Source organism: Camelus dromedarius, chromosome 34 (genome assembly GCF_036321535.1).
Source record: "Camelus dromedarius isolate mCamDro1 chromosome 34, mCamDro1.pat, whole genome shotgun sequence".
Taxonomy (NCBI): Eukaryota; Metazoa; Chordata; class Mammalia; order Artiodactyla; family Camelidae; genus Camelus; species Camelus dromedarius.
The window spans coordinates 570,011-596,398 of NC_087469.1; the positions used below are offsets into that span (position 1 = coordinate 570,011).

General features: G+C 39.7%; 1 protein-coding gene across 1 annotated transcript in view; it reads right to left on the minus strand.

Moving 5' to 3' along the window:
- GUCY1A2 (guanylate cyclase 1 soluble subunit alpha 2) overlaps nt 1–25,985 on the minus strand; it is a 257,916-nt gene extending 231,931 nt beyond the window's left edge. Inside the window, exon 1 of the mRNA XM_064482001.1 lies at nt 25,686–25,985. Within this exon, the coding sequence (XP_064338071.1) occupies nt 25,686–25,964 (279 nt within the window). The 5' untranslated portion in view covers nt 25,965–25,985. The remainder of the gene's footprint in view (nt 1–25,685) is intronic.
- Nucleotides 25,986–26,388: the final 403 nt, after the last annotated feature.

The following is a 26,388-nucleotide window of genomic DNA, read 5'->3' on the forward strand; positions in this document are numbered from 1 at the left end:
CAGCTGACAAACATGGCTCCTACTTTCCAGAGTCTCAAAACCTAGTGGAGGAGCACACGGTAGATGTGAGAACACCCACCCCACAAGTGTAACATTTAAAGATTCTCATCACCTAAAAATTACCAGCAGACCCACCACTAATACTGACAATGAGAAGATGGTGCCTGTTCCAGTAGACAGAGGGGAAACAGGAAAATGGTAGCTGAATTTATAAATATTTCCAGTGAAACCTTCAGATCAGTCCACAGAGATGGGAACAAAAGCAGATCTCTCAAAATTAAGACTGAAAATCGACCTAAAGCCAGGCCTGTATGTGGGAAGGACGTCGACGTGCCCAAGCTAAGATAAGGACCTCAGGCGTCATGCTTTACAGCTACCAAGAAACAAGCCACGAACTCCCTTCCCAGCACGTGAAGAACGCACAACAGGAGAGCTGGGTGCTCTAATACTTTCATAACCATTTGCTAGGGGATCTGAGAGACAAGGGTTGGGAAGGAGACAAAAATCCATGTGCACAAAAAAAGAAAATCAAAGAGATCTGTAATTTCTTCTCTGCTTCCCCAATCTAAGACAGAGATAGTGGCTTTCTATCATCCCTACTCCATGCACACAAAAGTAACGGATAGGAAGACAGCTGGAAAGAGAAAGCCATCTGCGTCCAGCACATGTATTGTCTGGGGCTCAAACAGGAAGTGCCCGGAAGCTTCCATTGTGTGGCAGCAAGAAGTCATCTTCATCTCCAGTCTCATTAACAGCTCCACGCCATTGGGTCAGCACTGACTGACCCCCACAGACTAAATGTTATGCTCATGAAAAGTCATGGGATCCAAACAGCCAACCATTAAACAGTCCCAGCAGAGCCAGAGAAGTGAGCCCTGGGCAGTGGGAGGACGCAGCCCCCAGCAACTGGCCCTGCAAGCTGAGGCAGCCCTGCAGCGGCCCCCACGCAGTCCCTGCTCTGGTCACCTGCACCAGGTGGCCCGGGGGTCAGGCAGGAGGCGGCGGGTCAGGACATGCATTTGTGTGTGTGTGTGTGTGTTGTGATGAAATTTAGTTGTCATTGAACCAAGTGCTTGTTCGTCTCAATTTTACATAAAGAAGTTGCGGCTCAGACGGATTAAGCAAGTACCCCAAGATCACACAGCTAGTAAGTGAACGAGTCACTGCAAGCCAGGCTGGCTTCAAAGTGCGCCCTCTTTCTACTAGGTGCCGTGAGAGTCCCACTCACCTTTGACATTTTGTGATTCTACATATGTTTAAAATATATACAGCCTTTATCACGCTCAAAACAAGTAAAAATCCACAGATAATTTAAAAACAAACTTCTCATTTCTGCTTTATGACACATACCCATAAGCTACAGAATTAACGGGAACAATAAGTCTGCCTTTAAAGAAACATCCATAAATAGCCATGTCTTTTTATTTACTTAAGTATGAGAAAATTATATTTCAGGGTCAGAAACTAAACGACATGGATATATATTTAATTACTATTGCTCTAGACCAGTGGTTTACAACTCTGTCTACACATTAAAAATCCTGAGGAGCTTTTTAAAAATACAAATGCCTGAGTGCCACTCCCGAATTTGCCAATACAACTAGAGGAGACCCATTTGCTTCTGTTGTTACTCAGGGTTGAAAATCTTTCCTTTAAGGTGTAAATGTGATTATCAAGACCAATACTCTTTTGCAGTTGCCTGAGTAAGTCGTCATTCATGAGAGTAGTTCCTTTATTTCAGATGGTGTTCAGAAGGAGTCCTACCTTGATTTCCTAAAAAACTTAATCCTCGATCCTTACTAAGGTACCTGATTGTATAAGTGAGCTTCCCTAATTTATATAAGATGGTCTGAATCACTAAAGGTAGAATTTGGGTAAATAGGCTTATCAGTGAGAGAGAAATTGGGGAGCACGGAACCTTTTCATCATCCCCCAAATCATAACCCAAAGATCTCCACTTTCCTCATAAGAGCATTTTGCTTGCAAGGACATAATATACCAAATTTCTTCATTTAAAATGATCAAATCCTAATGTTAGATACTTATCTTTATGGCTAGGCCTGTGGACACCAGTGGATCAAATTTTATGACTGGTATTTTTAATAAAATAAGTCAAAATAATGTCACTTCAAATAACCAGCTTAACTACTTCTGAAAGATGTGTAATTGTAGTAATCATCGATCTTGCTAAAGATTCAGGCATAATATTAATTTTCCCAGCCTCTGACTAAACTTACTATATATAAACCAAACCAAACCAAACCAAAACAAACCAAAACAAAACAAAACAAAAAAAAAACCCACTGCAAATTAAATATAGAACTTTGAGTCAGGACCTCTGTATTTCAAGCCCAGCTGTGCTACTGACCTTTATTAAATAAAATTAGCCAAAATCTCTTCACCTGGGAGTACGAAATCTTGGGGGAAAAAGAAGCCTCTATTTTCCCATCCGAAAAACACATAGAAGAAGTTCATAGTTCTCAAGGTCATTTTGAAGTACAGCATTGCAAAGTTAAGCACTTGTAAACAGAGGGTCAGAATGTACCAGTGATTAAACCACCTTTCAGGAACCTTGGAATACCATCTGTGAACTACCACAGTAATTTGCTAAACGAAACTGGTAGTCCAATCAATTACAAAAGACAAAAATGATAATAAAAGAAAAAAATAAATAAAAGTTGGAGATGCATTAGAATATGTAGTTCTGTACACACTGGTTGAACATCTCCATGATTTAACCCAGTCTGCACTTTATTCTCCTTGGGTGAACACAGGTACACATCTGGCCTCATGAAAGCTTAGGCTGAAGGCTGACATTATGCTAACTGACCCATAAAGGGATTCAAACTGATAATCTTGGTCCTATTAGAAGTATGTTTTAATTGGCAAAGCATGATGTTCATTATCATTTAATTATTGATTTTAACTGAATATACTTAATGTATAATCAATGTGATAATTAAGCCTTTTTACATGAAGTATGTTGGCTTTCCAAGTATTTTCCCCTTTGTTATTTTTAATGCCTTTCCAAAACAGCCACTGAATTTCAATTTGACAAGACCTAATACCATCACTACTGATTTAATCTGAAAACACACATTCCTTGAACTAAAGTGGATCCAAGGGTTATTTATTAGTTCTCCTCCTCAGACAAGAGCACGTTTAAGTAATCCAAGAATTTCTGTTTTCAATGAACTCCGGAAAATACCACCACCACCTTCAGCTTGTTAAACACTTCACAGTTTAAAATCACTTTCTTTTTCTTCATCTCATTGTACATTCACAACCACCTCATAAGTCTCAGGTATAACTATCCACATTTTACAGATGAAAATACTGAGATTCAGAGAGGTCAGAACACGTTGCCTCAGCTACAAGCTGGGAAGAGCCATCAGCTAGACAAGGACCCAGGTCTCTCATCCTTTTTCTCCCATAAGCCACCGCCTCCGTTGGAAATTTATCTCACTGGTGACGATTAGGAACTTACTCTATGTAATAATTTATATTTCCTTATTTCCTTTTATTTTTTCTGTAGCAGATATGAAAACAACGTTGAAAATTGTTTTCCCAAATTTGTAAATGTTTTTTGTTATTTAAACAGTTCTGGTATTATCATTAACTTCTTAATAGGGAAATTTCGGGAGAAACGATCTTCCCTGGTCACCATGTGGGCCAACGTGGCTGTCTGAATAAACCTCCTGACTGTGACACAAGAGGTAAGGCTTCCGGACATCTCGGGAAAACGGATACTGCTTCATTGCAAACCTTTGGAGAAACATGACTTTGGTCCTAAACCCTTAAACCAAACAGGACCCCACAGATGGCACAAGGCTGACTCCATCTACAAAGTGAAGTAAAAGTGAGTTTTCTGGATTCAACACTGTAATAGCAGTTGAGTGCCAATGTGTTGAGTGCTAAGCGTCAAAACACTTGGCCCAACGTGTTACATGCAACAGCTCATTTAATATTCACAAAAACCCATAAAAGAGGAAGAAGTATTATCCCAATTTTATAAATGTGAAAACTGAGCCCAGAGAAGTTACAGTCTTGCCCAGAGTCATTCAGGTAGTAAGGATCTAAGTCTGTGTAAGTGTCCTATCTATATCTGACTGCCTCCAGAAGCCAAGCTTTTAATCTGCTCCTCTAAACTGAAATACAGTGCTCCGCATTCACTAAGGCAGGAAACGTTACAGTTGAAAGGGATAATTAAGTCTTAGCTAGATTGTATGATTTTGGATACAGCATTTATTTTTCTGAACGTCTATTTCCTTTATTATAAAATAGGGGAATTTTCAGCACCACTATTTCTCAGGGTTGGTGCAAGCTCAAAATGAAACAAGATTATAAAGTATTATACATACATGTGCTGTATGTTAATTCTATGCAGAAAAATCTGTTGATGAGGAAGTAGTGAAACAATTGTTAAATGAACTAGACTGACCATGTCGAGCACCTAGGACTGCTGCCAGGCATGCCTCACAGCCCAAAGATGCCAATTACGTGCTGCAAAGCTAATTAGTATCATTTCAACTCATGAGTACAGCAGTGGCCTTCATATTAGGAAGTAATTTCTAGCCTTTTAAAACATCTTTGCACGCTCCACTTGAGCAAGTCCCAAAACTCCCCTATTGTTTCCAGTACCTGGGAATTACTGTGACGTGTTTCCCAAGAAGGGCCTGGAAATAAGGGAGGGGATATTTCTGCCTGACAGGCCACTGAGCAACAGGTGAAGTTGGAGAGAACCACCCACAGGAAAGAGAAGAGGGGAACAGTTTAGGAAATACTATGTCTAATACTATTCAGGGGCACTTTGGCTTTCTATCATACTGAGAAAAATTATTCCGAAGGTAAGGAAAACTCTTCAACTATTTTAACTAAAATGGGAGCCTTACGAGTAAACGTGGGGCATCAGGTCTCATTGGCAAGCTCTTTCCTACAACCAGATAGATCCCTAAACTGGATTAAAGAATTGGGCATGAAATTCATTTTGCTTTGTCTCTAAATGGACTAAAGTAAATTTTTGATTATGTCTTGGCTCCACATGTGGCCCAAACAGGTAAGAAAGTGCTGACCATGCTGACTTTAAGCAAAAGGCCTCATTTCAGAATTATTGCTCACTGTAAGTAAGTAAACTGTCTTTCAGATGCCAACCACGGGCATTTCGTTTAGCCGGTCAGTGCCTAAGAGTCTGATTATTTCAGGATTCTGACAAGATCAAGTCCCTGGAGTGGGAAAGTTTCAGATGCTGAAACATACAGAAACCATCAAATACTACCCAGGGAGGGTCCTGCTCGGCGCTCCTGCTTCAGCCCCTCTTGGAAGATAAACTTCAACAAGGGTCTGAATATAATCAGATCTAGTGTTGACTATAATCTGATGATCTAAATGGATACAAAACTAGCTAGCTTACTAGGCAGATGTCTGGCAGGTAATGATTGCCATGTCATCAGTGTTTATAATGCACTACGTCCCTAAGCTAGGGGGACAGAATAATCACAGTTCATTCTGGAAAAAAAAATGCAGGATGAAGAATTCTAACACTGCATGACATGAAAAATCTTTCTTTTCATTTAACTCTGAGTACGTTTTTTAACCGAGGTATCACTCCATTATATAATATGTATTACATGGCTTCCTCATTCCTTCTAATAAATTATTTCACTGCACCAAGATGTGTATATGCATAGATTTCCACAATCTATGAAGAGAAATTTGTACGCTTACGAATGCAACTATTTCTAGGATGACTGCATACTCAGAAATCAAATGACAAGTAATGTCATTGCTCTTCCCAGACACTGAAGCTGCTGGCAGTGAGGGGGGCTTCTTTCACTCTGTTTAGATCTGCCTCACCCATGGGAGCCTGGAAACATACAAACATGACAGTGGACAGGCAACCTAGGTCAGCCTAGAGGCAGAGCCCTGACAAAGAAAGAGCCCTTTGTCATTTCTAACACAGATCTGTGTTGGATGAACTCACAGCACAGTCAAGAACTAAATTCGTGATAGGAGGTAAGGTTCAAGAAAACCAACAGGAAGTTGCTATCAGCCACTCCTTAGCAGTCACAAAGTAGGGAACCCACAAGAAGCGAAACAGGGAGTCCATGCTGAACACTATTGCATATTACCAAACTAAGATGGAGCGATTCACGGACACTTGGAAAGACATGGTGAGAAGAGCTTAGGACCTGAAACAGGAAAAATGGGCACTAAAATAGGTGATTATGAGCTTCTTGACTTTAGGCAAGTAACTGCTCCCCTCTGAGCTTTGGTTTCTTCACCCTTCAATTGAGCCTAATAATGACCCTTGCCCTGGCTGTCTCATACATTTCCTGAGTGAATCGGGGTGAGAAAATGAGCGTTAAAAACAAAGGTTTGTAAGCTCTATGCAGGTATCACATATGAAAAGCATCGGCTCATCACTCCCTCCTGGCCCTGAAGTGGGGAAAACCCAGCGGGAAGAAAATGGTGTCACTGATACCTCGTGTTCTTCGCTATTTACTCTCATTGGAACCAAAATGTTATCTGTGTAGATGTCTTAGCCATTTGTTTCGTCTCACTACCTAATAGAAAATTAGTAACTGGGAGAAGGGGCCAGAGAGTAAAAGCATGTGAGTAAGAACAGTTTCCTACAGAAGAGGGGAAATGTTTCTGGAACAGTATTGTTTTTTCCAAATTCTTTCTAGAATGCTACATGCATTTTAAATATCTTGCTCTGGCATTCAGCTTTACAAATATCAGTCAAGTGTTGACCCACACAAGTCATGCACACATAATCATACCAGAGAATTTTAAAGATATAATACTCAGGGACTAGGTATTAACTGGATATCATTCACTATTACCCAGTTTTAAAAAAAAATTTTAATTTCCTTGCACATATAAGGGCTCTTAATCGGAATCCCCAAGGCAAATACAGTGCAGGGTCATCCATGATTGGCGTAACACATATTAATCCATAAGCTATTCACTCAGGAGGCAACATCTCTGGAATCTCTATGCATCACAAAATATAGTAACATCAGCCCTGTTTAGTCCTATGGGCCTTATTTAACATGAACCTTAAAGTAGCAGTAATAGTTCTTAAACATAACAGAAGTTAGCCATAAGCTTATAAAATTAGAAGTATAATGTCACATAATCAAAGGAGCTATATATTATTATTTTGTTTTTGTCTACCAGTATATCTACACCATTCATAGACCAAGAATGTTACCTGATTTACTGTGCCTACAGAGTTCTTCACACATCTGTGTGAGAGGGACCCAGACATGCCCACTTCTGCATGGTCGTCAGTGTAGGTCAGAGCCTTGTGGGGTCAGACACCAGATTTGATTTTAGGAACATGGAAAAGCTATCTCCTCCCCCCCATTCCCCCAATGTTCCCCACAAAACATACTTTTCACTCCTGCATTAATTAATTAATAATTTAACATAAGGCATTTAAAATGCACACAGTCTAATCTGTCTGGTGGGAGAGACTCATAGCAGATTTTTTGTGACATGAGGTTTTGATATAGGAATCAAGAAAGATAGACAGAGATAGAGGGGGGAGAGAGACAGAGACAGAGAGACACCGAGAATAGGGACTATCAAAAAGAAATGCTTCTCTTTACGTTTTCTCAAACTTAGCCCACAGTATATCAAAGTTTACACTAGTATAAAATGCCAAGGCAGAAACTGTGACATGCTCGACTTTGGTTCTATTAGTTACTCTGGAAGAGCAAAATAATAAATTTTGCTATTTTAGGTTTTTAAGATGTTTCCAGGCAGGTACAACTTGATTTGACTATAGATCACATAAAAGTGGCTGAATACCTTATCTTAGGGCCAAGAATTGTTGTTCTGATCTTATTTTTAAATTCATATTTGTAGACTCATATTTTATAGAGTTACAATTGTAACATTTTTATTGACCTATATGTGAAAGTGACTTATTCATACATATCCTTTGAAAAATTATGCCTCTTGAGAAACTTGTAGTAAAATGCTTTTTCCAACTACATAACCAAAGGAACTGTTAATTTCATTACAGTTATCATTAATGCTATTAAGATGATAGATCCCATTGCTATAATCAAAACAATTGCGTACCGATGTTAATTATGTCTTTGGGACTGAGGTACTTCTCAGTAGTCAAAAAGCGAAGTTCATGGCGGAAAATTACATCTACTACTTAACGCAGTATTTCATTTCCTTCGTCCTAGTCCACTCCCATCCCAAGAACACGGCTGAGTAAGGAGAGAACTACCTGAGTGCTTAGAGAACCAGCAGGCAGCAGCCCCATACGCCCCAATACTGACAGCCAGCCCCTCACAAGCTGTGGGTGAGCATCACCCATTCTCCTTCAGCAGGGAAGCTAGGTTGTACTTTGCAAGCACACTTTTGCAGAAAGAATTAATTCAGAACAAAAGGAGAGATTGGTTTTATTTGAAATGCGTTTATAATGGCAATGAGTTAACACAAGAAGGGGGAAAGAAAGAGGCTTGATAGCTTGCAAACACTGTCATGTCCACAAAGTGCTTATTGATCTTTATATCAGGAGGAAACAATAAATCTTTCTTCTCCAGCATCCACACGAGAAACTCCTCATATCTGTCTGAAGCTTCAAATGGAATTACAATAGTTTGTAGCTAAAATTTATTCTTTCCCTCAGTCTTTGTTCCATTACAACACAATCATCTCATCAGTATCACCGCTTATGATAAATGTCTTTGGAGGCAGATTCTTTCGTTAAGGAGGTAAAAGACATTTTCATTAGTGTGGCAAATTTTTAAAAGACACAATAAAAGTAATTATACTTACTCCAGATTTCTGTTGAATGATATTTTAAAATTCAGAATCACAGAGAGTCATTTCTTTTCTGCCCTATATAATCAATGATAGATAGATAGATAGATAGATAGATAGATAGATAGCAAAAATGCTATTAAAATAAACTCAGGTTTATATCTGTAAATATATGATAAAAATACAATTTGCAAGAATCAATGCGCTTTCCTTTCTGAAAACAAATAAATTTCTTCAGTTAAAAATCAAATATCTGTAAGACAAGATTCAAAAATCAAGTCACCTCTTATACACAAACCCATCACAGAAGGAAAAAATGAAATTGGAAGACAGACTCAGCAGAGTGAACATTTGGAGAGAGAGAGAGAACCCAGAAAGAATTTGGTCAGCAGGCATTTAGACAAGGTGTGTTTCTCTTTTGTTGAGACCTACAGAAACTAACTAAATTAAGATGACAGGCTTCTCACTAGTACAGCGACAGGTTCTCCCTAAATTTGCTCTTGGGGTAATGTGATTTTTCTTTTCTTCCAAAAGTTCTTGCTTTCCCTTGGGAAAACTTTATACAAGAAAGAGGTTGGGAGAAGGATAAAATCTTCCTGAAATTTCATTCCTGAAACGTTTGCAACAGAATCATGAGAGAAAAATGACGGGGAGGGAGCAGGTGGTGAGCAGGGTGGGTTACATGTATTTTCTGTAACTAAAACACCTCAAATTCCTGACACAGAAAAGGCCAGCGACAAGTATCGGTTTAATGAACGCATGTTAAATTTTTTAAAAATATGTTCAAATATTTTTCAAATACATAGAAAAAATTTATTTTATCTTCTCAATATATAATGTAAATTGACTAACGTAGCAGATTATAAGAGTATTTAAGGAAAATCCAGTACTTTTTATTTTTTAACTTTGCAGATGACTAGAACCATTTTCTGCTCCATAGATCTTCTATTTTGGCTCAGGATACAATAAAGTCAAGCATGCATAGAAAGTATGTAGTAAATATATGATGAAGGAGTAAAAGATAATGGAACATGATATTTACATTTGTACATGTTATTGTTATTGATTTTATTTTTCTAAAATGCACTCGTATTTATTATCTTACTTGTTCCTTACAATATTTGTGTGATGTATTTAGAATAAATATCTTTATATTCACTCTAAATCTCTTAATTTAGCAAATACTTATTGATCAGCTTCTACATGGCAGGCACTAGTAGACTTGGGAGTTGGCGGTATATAAAAAGACAAAAATCCTCACTTGATGAGGTTGAGTAAAATTCACCCAGAAAAGGCAAGGGAGGGGTTCAAGAAGCTGCACTTGACTGTAGTGTCTTGCATGGCTGTATTTTGGCCTCTGAACTGTGTAAAATAAATTCAATATAACAGCAAAGTAGAGTCCTATTCACTCGGTGTCTAATACCTTGAGAGTTCCTTCCATTAGTGACATTTCCATCAGTATCCAAAAGCACTCCGACACTAAATAAAGTCATATCAGACACAGAGATGGTAAGAATATGGGTTATATATATATATATATATATATATATATATATATATATATATATATAAATTACATATCTCCAATCGCATTTAAAAGTAAAAGAGAACAAGCTAATAGAAGCATGAATCAAAAAACAGTTCCCTCCACATGATGTTCAATTAATAAAGTCCTATCTTTAGATGATAAGAGAAAATCTGAAGTTTTCAGATTGATAGAACAATCTGAAAGTGATCTCCAGTAGAATATACCAAAAAATATATACAACTTCATACTTTGACTATAAAATTTCTGAGGAATGAATTACTGACATTTCAGACCTCATCTGACATCCCATGGTCAGTGTAGCTACCATAGCTAAGATATACCTAGAGAGCTGCAAACAGCATAGCAATTTAAATTTGACAGTCACTAGATACACAAAATCACTGACCAATCACTGAGTTACAGAGATAAGTCGAGATACGATTGTTAACAAATTAAGTGTAAATAAAACCAAAATCTGATAGCTGTCTTTGCACCATACTCCTCCTATGCCATGTTGTACCCGCCTTGATACAGAGAAGTTAAGTGTCCTCACTTTTGGCAAAGGAGCTAAACAATGGCTCTAGATGGAATCTATCCTTTCCCCAAATCTATTTATCTCATCCATCTCCAGCTTTTTCGACTGCGCTGTTATCTTCAGACATGAGCTGCTGCTTTAATAAACTTTGATTTGGCCTCATGGGCCCTGCCAACTAGCTCTCTCTACTTGTATTGCCAAATGTGTTGGAAGACAAATTCATGCCCACGATATCCGTTTACTCATTATGTATTCTCTCTTTAAATCTTGTTAAACAGGTTTCTATCTCAGAGGCAGAACTGAGAGGCAGGACTCACCTTTCTAAGGCCACCAGAAACCTCATTCATCCTGGGTGTGAAAGGACCACCCTTACATTCACATCGTTTTTCAAATATCACCTCTACGACTCTTGCTGCAGCTGCTCTCCAGCCACCTCCCACCACACAACCAAACAAAAAAAGCATCCTAGCTGGGAGGAGGGGATAGCTCAGTAGTAGAGCACATGCTTAGCATGTATAAGGTCCTGGGTTCGATCCCCAGTACATCCATTTTAAACAAACAAACCCAATTACCTCCTCCACCCCTCCCCCCAAAAAAGGAAAAAAAATTTCTAAGAAAAGTATCCTAGAACTCCTACACTCTTTTGGTTCCCTTTCACATAGTGCTTCTCAGTTCTCCATTGTTCTGATTTTCCCTGTCTTTTCAATCAGAGATGTCAATTTCCAAGATACTTGCTCTTACCTCCGTGAGCTCTTAGCTAAACTCCAACCCCAAATCTTTAATGGTCTATTTATTGAGTCATCTGCCTACAGTGTGACAGGCACTGTGCTGAGGCTGGTGATCCAACAATACCAAGCTCACAAAGAACTCAGGGTCCAGAGCCAACCATTTGCACTTAAATTCAAAACACTCAAATCCAAGGTTATCATTATATTCCTTCCAAATACCACCTTCACTCTGCTGACATTTGCACTTTTCTCAATGCCATCGCAATTCTCAAACTCACTATTGCAGGTTGGGCTCCCTGGGAAGTAGACTCTGAGAAGGTCAGAATGCAGAAAGCTTACTAGGGGGTACTTTGATGGGATCAATACTCATCAAAGAATGTAGACAGAAGCAGAACTGGGAAGGAGAAGACGTTGGACTGTGATGCAGTCTCAATGGAGGCCACAGAAGACCGTACATGGAGTTCCAACTTCAGAGTTGGCTGAATTAGGGCGGGGAGGGGGCAAGTCTTCAGATCCACGTGCAGATTAGTCACTGGAAAAGGGAATGACCTTTAGCAAGGCATCTCTCTCTTCAGTCCAGGCAGTACATACAGGAGACTGACAGCTGAGGGTGACTGTGAGCAGCACTTGTAGCAAATAAGGAATTAAGTCTATTGTTACTAACAGGGCATCTAAACAGTGCATCACAGCCTCCACCACACCCACAGGGGTGTGAAATGCACAAGCATGATGGGAGAAATAGGGTTCGGAGCTGAGTCTTATCTCTATCAGTAAGTAATTAACTGTGATCACAGGCAAGTTACTCAACTTCTCTGAATCTCTCACAAGATTATTTTGAAAATTCAAGGATACATATTATAAAAACACTTAAATTCTGGGTCCACAGTAGTTGCCTAACAGATGTTAATTCTCCTTCTTCCACCCTGTAAGTTTTTTTTTTTTTAACTATGCTCTTTCTTTTCTAAGTACTGAAACTTCTTTCAAAATGCCATTTGTTCATTCAATCAATAAAGATGTGCTGAGAACCTGCCTCTAGACAGGACTATTCTAGGCACTGCAAAGACCACCGCGAACAGCTCAGGCAAGGTCCTTGCCCTTGCAGAGCTTAAACTACAGTGAGGGAAGACAAATAACACATAAGTGAGCAAGTAAATAAAAAGATAACTTCTGACAGTGAGTGTTATGATGGAAATAAGCAATGATGTTAAAGAGAATGGTTGGTAGGGGAGAGATACCATCTGATGAGGTGACGCTGAGCTGAAATTTGAAAGCCAATGAAAGGTCAGTTATGTAGAGAACTGCAGCAAGGGGGCATTCCTGACACAGGGGATATAGAACAAAAGTCCTAAAGACGACAAATGAACTTATACATAAAACAGAAACAGACACACAGGCATAGAATACAGACTTGTGGTTGCCAGGGGGAAGGCGGGTGGGAAGGGATAAACTGGGAGTTTGAGATTTGCAGATACTGACTGGTACATATAAAAGAGATAAACAAGTTTATGCTGTACAGCACAGGGAAATATATTTAATGTCTTGTAGTAGCTTATGGTGAAAAAGAATATTAAAATAAATATATGTATATTTTAAAAAGTCCTGAGGCAAGATAATACCTTCCTGAAATGTTTAAGGAGTGTATACAAAACTGTGAGTGTAGGTTAGAGTTCATGGAGTGAGGTCAGAGAGGTAGTTTCTTGGTATCTTGTAGACCTTAGTAAGGCATCACTCCTGCATTACTGTTGTTAAGTATTAAATAGAATAAAATGTGTGGTGCATTTAGTACATGCCCAGTACATGGGAAGGACTTGATAAGTCAGCAGTTATTATTACTATAATCATCATCATCATTACAGTTTCAACAGGCCTTTTTACATATAGACCCTTCCTTTGTTCATATGCCCTTCTTATCATCCCAAATAAGGAGAGGTTGGGAGAGCATGAGGGGGAGAGACAGGAGGGGCAGAAATAGCTGTTGTGCACATTATTTGGTAATTTTTTAAACATAGTTTAACATTTTTTATACCCAAACAGACCTTATCAAATTCCTGTCTGAATGTCCTACTTCTTTTGTCTACTTAATGTATATTGAGTGCATGCTGAGTGAATCAGTAAGTGTTCATTTGCTAAATAAATGCTGTCTGAATAAATGAATGTGAGGAGCAGGGGAATGAATGAATGAACAAGTGACCAGTAAGATCACACTTATTGTTAAGATTTCTGGGAGGGAATTTCTGGGAGATTTCATAACCCTGAGATGTTGTATACCCAAGGTAAAAAATATTTCCCATAAAAAGCATGAGCATGCTAGGCAAGAACTACAGAGAAGGGAATTTCTACAGGTTTTGGAAAAGATGTGTTCGGAGGTAACAAGTTTCCAGATGTGGTTAACAATATGCAGATTGGTAAGAGAGCTGATAAGAAGCAGTTAAAGAAAGCCACCAAAGTTAACTGATCATCTACTGTATTCCAATTACTGTGTTAGGCATTATACTTTTAATCTTCAAAGTCCTATAAATTATTATGTTCATTTTATAAATAAGAAACAGCCTTAAGAGAGGTTTATTCATGAATGCACAGTATGACGACTGGGGTTAGTGTCTGATTCCAAAACCTGTTCTTTTCCCAGAATGTAGATAGTGAAGGGATCTGAACCAACGCCTTGGTCCTCATGAAATCAGCACCGCAGCATGATGAAATAATTCATTAACAGTTAAACACACTGTCTTCAACTATTCACCTTTTACTATATATCTACCCTTGAGTGACAGATTAGTGTTATTATATATGATTTCAGAGACAGGAAGCAGAAAGAAAATTATTTCCCCAAAGTAATATTAAAACAAATTATCTGGATGCAGCATTAATTGAATGCGGCCTCTGCCCATAGGCACCCCCCTACCCCACCCATCCTGCATTCACAGCTACACTAACAGGCATTTAAAAAAAAAAAAAAAAAAAAAGACAAGCACATTAACCAAATCATACACGTAACTCTAAACGTTTAAAAAAAAATGTGTGTAATCATGACTAATTTGCCTCCCTTTGCCTAAGGGAATCCCTGGTGGAAAAGCAGAAAACTGAACATGCATCCTAACTCAGACCAGAAGAACCATTTGTAATAGGAAAGAACAAATCTGACTCCGTATTAGATGTTCCTTAGGCTTTAACCCTGTGCCCTGTTTTCTAGGCTCTGTCTTGCCAGCTCTGCACCTTTTTCAAAAGAATGTTGCCTTTAACCTGAAATATACAGGAGAGCCTATTCTCAAGGCTCTGACCTTTAAGGATAACACTTTTGCACTGTAAAAAGATAGCAAGTTGCAGAATAGAAAATAACATTTGTTTTGTTGGAGGTTTACAGGGACACCATGATCTGACCCATGTGGACAGCTACAAGAACAAAGAATGCCTGTAGCAAGAAGTTTGCAACAACCAACCACACCCCCTCCCCTTTTTAATATAAAAGGAGCCTGAAATCTGACTTGAGCAGGATGGTTCTCCAAAACATTAGTCGGCTATCATCTTGGTCTGCCAGCTTTCCAAATAAAGTTACTATTCCTTGCCTCAACACCTCGTCTCCTGATTTACTGGCCTGTTGTGCAGCGAGCAGAATGAGTTTGGACTCAGTAACACATTTAGTACCTCAGTGCTCCTATGCAGAGGAAATTTCATGGTATAAAGCATTTGATTATCTAAAACACTCCATTTACATGGTAACTAACCTTATTACGATGATCAAATCACTATATTGTGTAACAAGAAGAAACATAGTGTTGTAAGTCAATTATACTTCTAAAACTAACTCGCTGAAAAAAAGATCAGATTTGTGGTTACCTTGGGGTGGGTAGTTGGAGAAAGGTAGTCAAAAGATACAAACTTCCAGTTATAAAACACACAAGTATTAGGGATGTAATGTACAGCACGATAAATACAATGATCACTGCTGTACGTTATATATGAAAGTTGTTAGGAGAGTCAACCCTAAGAGTTCTCATCACAAGGAAATTTTTTTTCTATTTCTTTAATTTTGTATCTATATGAGATGACGGATGGTCACTAAACTTACTGCAGTAATCATTTCATGATGTATATAAGTCAAATCATTATGCCACACACCTTAAACTTACACAGTGGTGTGTCAATTGTACCTCAATAAAACTGGGGAAAAAATAATTAAAATCAATCAATCCTTCCACTTACCAGGATATTCACACATCTATAGCACAGTGATAATTAAGACAAAAAGATGACACCAAGGCACTGAAACACACAGGGAAATCTTTGGGATTATCAAAGACTGATCAACAAAATGGAAATTAACTCAAGCATATTTTATTGAGTTTTTGTCTACTCACAAATTGATACTGCATGTGTGATGGTTTATTTAGAATGTCTGATTCACTAGGACTAATTTTTACCTTTTCAGATAAGAAAACATCTGCTGTGTTCTCTGATACATTAAGAAATGTTTTAGGAGCCACGCATTACTCTAAATCCCATAGGCTCTGAAGCAATGTCCCAAGTCTGAGCCACGGAAACTTTACTGTGTAACAACTAGGGCCCACAAATAATGCACTGAAGGATGTAACTGAATATCCTTATATTTTTGAAGGATTACTTCTAACCTTTAAAACATAATATAAATAGTAATCAGAAAGCTAGAACTGGGGGGAGGGTATAGCTCATGTGGCAGAATGCATGCTCAGCATGCACAAGGTCCTGGGTTCAATCCCCAGTACCTCATCCATCTAAAGATAAATAAACCTAATTACCTCCCCCTCCTGGCAAAATAAAACAATTAAATAATACAATAATAAGTAAATAAAATATTTATTTTAAAATTTTTGATTAAAAAAAAAAAAGCTAGAACTGAGTTTTTTTCAAAGACTAACTAACATTGAGTTACCAGTCATGAGCCTGGTTTGGCCCTGGGGAACCAAACAGCTATTCTAAGAGCATGAACAGTAAAAGAACAGGACCCAGATATAAATTAACATCAGATCTGTGTCCAATACCAGAAGGCTAGAAACGCCTTTGTGTATTACTGTCTGCCCCATTTGGCATTCACTCTCATTATTTCCCAAAACATAAACCTCCACCATTAGATTGCCCCCTAACGCCTCAAACTCAATCTGACATACAGGCTTTTAACATACAATGAATACTTCCACCATTTTATACATCTCTAGGTCATACCCATTCTCTCAGTTTGGGCTACAAATTCATCATCTCCAACCTCAGCTGGGCCCTCAGAAAATACCCAACAATACGTTCCAAGTCACACTAATTCTTTCAGTTTAGACTGCAAGTTCACTATCATCACCCTTAGCTGGGCCCAGCTGAATAGCCAAATACATTCACCTGTTCCTGGTCAGTTTTCTCCCCCACTCCTTAAATCAACAATTTCTAACTTTATCACTTTTCCCAAGGACTCTACCCAACCAGTACCATTATTACATCTATAATGGTTAACTGTAGGATAGATATGTAGATGTGCTGGTTTGCAGAAATTTCTAACACAATGTTTGGTAACACAGGATTTCTTACACACTGAATAATGAACAGAATAGCACAGTATAGATAATGTCTTTGTGTCTTACGGAGATACATATCTCTTTAAGAGACAGTGTACAAACACTTGTAAGTATGTGTTACCCCCAAATAGTTAGTGTCTATGGGCATCTTCGGATAATCATGCTAACCGTTGAAGATAACTGGCAAAAACTCTGGAGATTATTGTGAAATTTCAATAAAATATCCAATAAGGAAGTGTTCTGAAAATCTTAAAGAATTCTTTAAAAAAAAAAAAAACAACTGTAACTATATTTACTCTTATTTGTGTCTGAGAACGTCTACAAGCAAAACAGGTAAAATAATCAACTAAAATACAACAGCACAAAACCCCTGTAGCATACAGAGCATTACCACATACACCACAAACCACACAAGGATTTATGCAATCATTTATTCATTATCCTAACAAGCATTCACTGAGTGCCATTATCTATCAGACTTCCTGCTAGGCATGGACATGCACAGATCTCTGTCTTAAAGAGGCAGAGTAAACCAAAATCACATGTCAATACAATAAGTCTTATTGTACAGATTTGAGTACAGGTAAAATATGCAGTGACTGAAACAGGATGGGTGTGTGTGTGTGTGTGTGTGTGTCTGTGAGTGTGTGTCTGTGTTTGTGTGTACACAAAACTAGTAAGAAAAACTATTCTCTCCCAATATTAAGTTGGAGGGTCCATGCAGGAAGAAGCATAGGTATAAAGCAACAAGGAATGGAAGCATTTTTAGAACATTTTCATTTCCTCGCTGGGCACAGCTAACTCATATATAACAAATATAATACAATAAATGGAAAAAGGAGTCAAGTGGACTCCAAGGGCTTGCAATTAAGTTAACATCAGGACATCCACACAGACAGCCTCCTCTCTTAGTAATAGGTTGGGTCTAGAGTACTCTGCAAATACAAATTTCTTCAAATGCTGAATCACCATTTCTTTGAAGTGTTTAACTAGACCCCTACCCAACTCAGCCACTGAATTAAAAAAAAGACTAACTGGCTAAGGATGTAGAGTTTAGCAACATTATATTTGTTGTATTTGAGAGCTGGTCCTGTAATCTGATATCTGAATCTCTTACTGCTTCTTATCTAAGGAAAACTTTTTTTCTGGCACCTAGATCTATTTATTTCTCTCTTCACCTTTTTAAAAATTTTATATTGGCATGTGAACAAGTCACTGCTTCAAAATGAACCAGTCAGTGAAACATTTGAGAAATGTCATGCCAATCCTGCTCAGAAAAATATAAACACTGATAATAATGACAGATTGCCCATCACAACAACCCTTCTTCTCCCTTCTTCTCTATCATTCCCAACACTTTTGAATAGCTTTTTTTTTTTTTTGAGTAATGAGGCCACAGGACACTTATAGCAATGACATGTGACCTACTGAACATAAACTGGGGGGGGGGGGGTTGCTCAGGAAAAATGGGAGGAGAGGCCACAAATAATTGAAACTACAAACGATGAAATCTCATGTATCTTCTAACACACAGCCAGTAAAATTATTTTGAACACAAAGGATACAACAGTGGGATATGGCTCCAAGTCACCACCTCTATTCTATCCTTATTCGGACAACTGCCTGAGATACAATCATGTCAAAGGAGCCAATTCCAGGACCATTCTTTCCAAAAAAAACGAGTCTCCAAAGCTCACTGAGCCTAGATCAATGATCCTGAAGGTATGGCATTCAATCATCCTTAGGTACAACTTTGGTAAGGCCTAGCAATCACCTGAGTTGTGTTTGGAATATAGAGTCCAAGCCTCTCTCCTTAGAGCTATCAAACCAGACCCTCTAAGGATGAGGCCCAGGAACCTGCATTGTAATGATTTTCTTTAGATATTTCTTATGTTCACTTAAGTTTGATAACCACTAGCTCAAACGAAGAACTGTTTAATAAGCCTCAAATAAAGCCTGTACAGGAAGTGATTTCTCACTGCTCTAAGAACGCTCACTGTTTCTCAGCTCCCCACAACAGCCACAAGAAACAAATCTCCAGCCTTCCAAGCTATTTCCAGCTCCCCTACTTCCTGTATCCTCTAAGCTGGAATTTTCAATTTTATGAGGTGCTCCGAGCTTACGGCACATCTCTCTAGATCTTCAGACCCTGCCCTGAAAGCGATGTTTGAGGAGCAAGGTTATGTCATCCCATCTCCCAGCAGTGCATTTTTGGCAACAGTAGCCCACTTGCTGACAAACATTTCTCTCTCACTTGAGAGAGAATTGTACAGAAAATATAAGCAGACTTATAATGGAGACTGGAAGAGACTGGGGAAGAGTCACTGACTTTGCCTAACTTCTTAAAATACAAACGGGTTTCTCGAGGAGTTCCAGGGGGAGGATATTGCTTCCATCTGCTCTTTTAACACAACTTCATTTTGAAGTTTTGCTTTAAGTGGCAGGTGTAAATAAAATTCAAACAGGTTCTTCAAAGATCTCTCACAAGCTGGGTACGAAATCTAAACATTCTGTTGGATAGAACCAAACGTAATACAGAAAACATCAAATACAAAAGAAATAATGTAATTTGATAATTAAACAAGAACATCCATTCATTTATTCTGAGCTATTTTATTGAACATCCATTAAGTATCAGGTTCTGTGCCAAATACAAGATAAACCTAAGAGTATTGAGATTAGAGTCAGAATTTAAACAGAGGAACCTTGTAAATGTTCTCCCAGTTTCTGCCACTTAATTTTCTTTCTAAATGTGTGAGAAATTCAGTTAACAATGTATCTTTCTAGAGATACCCCAATTATTTTACTATCATAATCAATAAAATATGTAAATTTTTTAAAAATTTTACCTTTGGCTCCCTATGACGGAAGCAAGACAAAACAGAGGCGAATGAAAAGAGTAATGATGATCAGAGGAGAAAAACATAATAGCACTCAGAGCGCTTCGCGGTAGATAAATTATATACTAAAAAGGAACATATAATCACGCCACCTCTACCTACAAACTAATCATCACTGATGTCACTTCCCATAGTCAAAGTTTATCTTTAAAATGAGGCCTAACAATTGAGCTGGTCATCAAACAAGAATAGACTGCTGTACACAAAACATAAGAGCCATTAGCTGGGTAATTGTTGCATCTCACAGCTTAAACCTTTGAACACAAACGTACAAATTCATTTAAATGCAACGGATGGGTAACACTTGACATTCTCGGGCAAGTGAAAGAAGCCATTCTTCTTTCACCTATTTTTTTTTTCCTAATTGAAAAGTAATTTGTTGTGAATATTCTACCAAATATATATGTTCTAGTATTTTTATAGAATTTATAGTAGTGGTTTTCATACTGCCACATAACATTCAACACTTTGATAGAAATGGTTGAGCCTGCAATGATTACATATGCTTGTGTACACACGAGTCATAGCCAGGGAGCCAAAAAAGGACTCCAGTTTTAATTTTTTTAATGATTGGCTGGGCAATGCCAACTAAGTCAACTGCTTTTTACCAGTTTTTTTAGATACACGGCAACAGTTAACATATGAACTTTTTCAGTAAGGTAACTAGCAAGTAAATTATTGAGGGAAAAACAAAAATATTTCAATCATTTGGAGGCATTCAAATTTGATTGAAATTCACGTATCTCAGTTTGAAACTATCATTTATTGAGTTCAAAGAGTTTAGGCTCTGAGAAGGTAGGAGTCGGCTTTCCCAGGGTCTTACACTTAGTAAGGGGCTCAGCCAAAAGTTATTCAAACCTATGTCTGTCAAACTTCAAATCCTTGTTCTTTCAACTCTGCTGTGTTGTTTCCCAATGATTAGGGATGAGATAAAGAAAAGCAATAGGAGGCCATTAAATTTTGATATCATATTGCAGTATCTAATGTCTACAAACGTGAAAATGTTCAACTCCCAGAACACATTTTAACTTTTCATTTTAATAAATCTGTTGCTCTGAAATTTATTAGCCATATTTGAGCCCCAAATTTTTAAAACATCCATTAAAACACATAAATGTATCAAATATCCTACCTGACAAATATATTTTATACCTTTTTCATGATTTACATGTTAGTTACACTCACACTTTCTAAGGTTTTCTTTTAAGGTTTTACACAAGAGAGTTTGTTTTATTTAATATTAGGAGAGGCTAAATATGTATTTTTTACATCCTTTCACTTATTCATAGGCATGTGTCAATATAACTTCCTTTCCAAAAACAATAAAACAAATTCTGCTGTTTTGCTACTTGAATTCAAGCTTACCTTCCTTTTCCTTTCCTCAGTGTTCTGTTTCTTGGACTACTCCCCATCTCAGTAGCTTTCCTCCCTTATCCACCACCCTTCTACTACTGTTACTTTAGCTCCTGCCATTCTGCTCACTGTAGCTTCTGAGGTCTTCAAAGCCACCTGTAACAGCCAGTTCTCCAACAAGGAACCTAGGAAAGCTTTGTGCTTGAGTTGGTCTACTAGAAAATCTTCACTGACAGGCTGACATTAGCAAACCCAAAACCAATGTCAAAGAGATACGGGACTAAGCAACTCTCATTTATTAAAAAAAAAAAAAAATGGAAATAAATGAGTTACTAAATTCACTTTTGATGTAAAATCCCCAGCTGTTTCCCCATTTGTCTTCCCAAGTAAATTATTTCTAAATAATTGACTTAATAAGTGATTTATGCATCTTTAGCCAGGTCTTAAGGGATTATTTTTATTTTTATGGCTGCAATCTAGAGATTCACAATGAACAAAACTAACCGTGGATGATAAATAAAACTTGCCCTAGACATCTCCAAGATAACTGGAGTTCGTATAATTTTGTAACAGAAAAGAACAAAATTATTCTATATTAGATCTGTTCCTATGGCTTTAACCCTGTGCCCTGTTTTCTAGGCTCTGTCTTGCTAGCTCTGCACCTTTTTGTAAAGGAATGTTGCCTTTAGCCTAAAATATACAGGAGCACCTATTCTCAAGGCTCTGACCTTTAAGGATATTAACACTTTTACACTTATATAAAGATAACAAGTTGCAGAATAGAAAATAGCATTTGTTTTGTTAGAGGTTTTACAGGAGGACCATGACCTGACCCACGTGGACAGCTACAAGGACAAAGAATTTCTGTAGCAAGAAGTTTGCAACAACCCACCACACGCTCTCCCCTTTTTAGTATAAAACCAGCCTAAATTCTGACCTGAGTAAGATGGTTCTCCAAGACATTAGTCGGCCATGCTCTCGGTTGGCCAGCTTTCCGAATAAAGTCACTATCCCTTGCCCCAAAACCTCATCTCCCGATTTATTGGCCTGCCGTGCGGTGAGCAGAACGAGTTTGGATTCGGTAACATTTTCACTGAATACCGTTTCCTTAAAATAAAGGCTATAGTTACAGAAGTTCCATGAGGTCAAAGAATGGGAATGTTTTCTTTGGCACTTGTATCACCAATGCTTTGCACAATATTTGCCACACTGCCGATCTTCAAGTGTTTTTCAACTGGGTGGAATAAATAGTACTTTGACGCCCCTGTTTACGAAAGTATTCTACTTTCCTCAGTTTTAAAACTCATAATTATGTCCTTGCTTTTACTTCAAATGCCACTGTGGCAGTTTATTGAAAGCTTGACAATACATTATGTCTTTGTAGAATCTCAGAACGAGGGGGAACTCTAAGAACAATACCTTACAGACGAGAAGCACCCTAGACAGTTACAGTAACATGCAGAGAGAGGTACAAGTACTTAGCTGTCCGAGGCACAGTGAACGAGAACCAGGTCTCCTGAAGTCTGGAATGGTTTCAATTTCATCAATTCAATTTACTTTTTTTTTTAATGGTATAAAGTGCTATAATCTTTATAGCCAACATCACACACCTAAAAGTACCAATCAGAATATCAAAGACCTGAGTTTGAATATCCCACTGATCAAATAATTCGCTGAATTGTTTGGCAATATCCTAGTATTTATTAAATTCATTTCCATTTTCCTACGTGCAGATTATTCTGAATAAAGAACAAATAAATCTCCAGGGATTGAGACAACATTCCACAATGAGATCACTAAGAAGAAAGGATCTTCCTAGCAAGCAGTTTCTCCTGGAGTGTACTGTGGCGGTCTACGAGAAGGTCTGCAACACTCAGGACAACTAGAAATTCCCATCTAAGAATACTCTGGTAATGGCTGTTTCCAGAGGCTTTTTTTAGGTCGGTTAGCTCTAAGGAAAGGATATTAGACAGGACCTAAGTGTTTTCAGAGAAGTTTAGAATGCTGACAATGTAGAAGAACGAATCTACTGGAATTTTGAAACAGCATTCTAGTTTGCCAAACAAAAGAAAACAGGGGGTTGGGAACACAGAAATATGTCACTGCTTTGAAGTATACTATTTTCTTTGAATTGACAAGCCTGTTGGTGATATGGTCAACCAATGAGAATTTGCTTTATACATGCCTTATGCATTCACCTGTATGTTCTCAGCATTCCAGCTGTAGCTGTAAGAGCCCTTTTTTCACAATAGAAAAGAATTACAGCATAGAATGTGCATATAGCTGTTGCGTGTTTTTGATCATCACAATTATTTTCAAATTTCTTATCCTAACCACCATTATCTGGTTATATGCTTTTTATCCAGCAAAGAGCCAGTTATTCAACTTTCACCTTTATGAAAGGTAAAAATCAGACTGTTTCCTTCCTCTTATTTTGACAGTAAATACTGGAGTTCAGTTTATTTTATCTACTTCTCACATAAGTTACTGAGAAAAGTCTTATGCCAAACTGGCATTAGAGGCACTGCCATGACTTTTTATAAATTTGTGAATCTTGATTTTCAGGCAAAAAGGATTATAAAAACAATTCCTAAAAAAAACTAATTATCTTCAGTAAAATCATCATATCAGATATGAATCTGTTACACTGAAGAACTGGTATCTTGCACAAATGTTGTTTTAGGTACTGACACAAAACTACAGACGCACAGGATTAGTGGGCTCCTTTTTAAAGGCTTATGTTCAACAGTTTGCAACATCAAATAGTTCCTAAGATTATGCTTCCTGGGAGATATCTGTATTAAGAATAGCAATCAGTAGCCAACCCATTCTGAGTTTTGCTTCCTAGGTTATCAATGGAAGAAGTGGCAAAAGGTAAACTGAATGCACAAAAAAAGGAAGATGAACAAAGAGTAATTTCATCGCTAAAAGCAAAGATCATACTCCATTAATGCAACGGCCATAGGGGTATTTGTAGGACTGCTCGGTACTAGTGTCCAGTCCCTCAGGATCCCATTCTTTCTCAGGTCACTCCTACCATCAATTGCAAGAGTTCTTTCAAAACAGAGACTCAAGAGGAGTCATACAAGATCAATATTCATGTTCATTTGGGGAACTTTAAAGAAGCAAGTCTCAGAGATGGGTAGGGAAAAGTGCTACCAGGAGTTGAAGTCCTTGAAACCAATCAAGGTGAGAATAAAAGGTGGATGGTGGCTTAACACTGAATGTCTTTAGGATTCTTTCTGCAATGGAGTGGATTCCTTCCAAAGAGAGCTCATTCAGTCAGAGAAAGACTGAAACAGAGGTCTCACATTCCTGCAAAGAGTGAAAGTCAAGGGTGGCTGAAATGGCTGAGCAGGAATGAGGCCAAAGCGCTCTGGACAGATGCCTAGAACCAGGAGAGTCTGGGGTACACCTGGAGCTGCTGATATAGACACCCCTAAATGAGCACAAGTTTAGAGAGGGCCAGGAAGGCATTTATTCACTCAACAGATATTTATGAAAAGCCTACTATAAGGAAGCCATAAAAAAATGAGGGAGAAAGCAGTAAGGAATCCAGGGTAAAGAGAATGGGGGGGGGGGGGTGCAAGAAATACTGGAGAGATTTAGAAAACCAGACAGCAGATTTGCCCAAAGAAGATTGAGCCAATAAATGCCCAGTGACTAAGAAAAAAAGGATATGGGGGTGGTGAGAAAACAATAGATTAGAGGTTTCTTCCTCAGAAGGCAACTCAAAAAAGTATCTGACCATCAGTTCCTTAAGATTTGAGAAAAGGAATGCCACACAGAATGCAGTTGGCCTGAGGAATTCAAAGATGTCAGAGAAGGTCACGCTAAGACCAAGAAAGTGTGGGGGGAAAAAAAGACAGGAAAAGTTTCCTCTTAAGAGGGAAGAGTTCCTTTGGGATAGCGGAGAACAGAGATGGAAAGACATGGAAATGGGAACTGCAGAACACAGTGCCTGGGAAAGTTTGGGATGAAGAGAACAGGTGGGTGTGAAGGAGCCCAGGGGCCGTCAAGGTGACCGTGACCAAGGAGGGCGCAAGGCTGGAGGCGGGCGCATAGACCCCCTGATGAGGAGACCCCGGAAGAGGGAAGGCGTCCCGCTCTCCCGGGCTCCAGGGCCCCCGTCCACCCGCGCCCGAGGCCCGGGGTCCGGCCCCGGGGCCGTTGGGAGCCCCAGGCCGGGCGACGCGAGGCCGGGCCGCCCCCCAGCGGTCGGGCTCCGCGCACACGCCCGGGCTTGCCTGGCGCCAACTTTCCCGACCTGCGTCCTCCATCCCCCAGAGCGCGGCCCTCCCTGCGCTGCCCGCTTACCGAGGGCGCCGTCAGCCGGCTGATACTCTCGCCCAGCGAGTCCAGGTTGACCCGCCTCCGGCGCTGCGCCCTCCTGGCTCCCGCCGTGGCGGCGGCGGCGGCGGCGGCGGCAGAGGCGGCGGGGGCCGCCGCGCTGGGCAGAGGATGCCCGGGCGGGCTCCGGCCGCCGTTCCAGCAGAGCCTGGACAAGGGGCACTCCGCCTCCTCCTCCGGGCTGGTCTCCAGGTAGTCGGAGCCCAGGGAGCTGAAGGACTCGGACGAAATCTTCCTTCGAGACATGCTGCTGGTGGCGCTGCGGCGGCCGAGGCGGCGGCTGCCGGGACGCGAGCGGGCGGGCGGCGGCGGCCGCCGGGCCGGCGAGCGGCGGCGTTAGAAGCGTCGGGGCCGCTGGGCGCCGCGGTCCTGCTCGGCCGGGAGGGCGTCCCCGGAGCCGCCGAGCCTCCGGAGCCGCCTGCTCATGGCGGGAACTTGGGGCGCCGCGGCACCTTGGGGCCCGGATTCGGCGGCGGCGGCCGCCTCTGCCGCTGCTGGCGCGACGCCGCCTCGGAGCACCGCCTCGGAGCGGCGGCCGCTCTCCCGGTGGCGGGGAGGCTGCGAGTGTGCGACCGCGGGCGGCGGGGCGGGGAGGCTGCGGCCCGCGCGCTCGGGGAGGCAGAGGCTTCTGCCGCCTGCGCGCCTGTCTCGCCCCCTTCTCTTCGCTGCT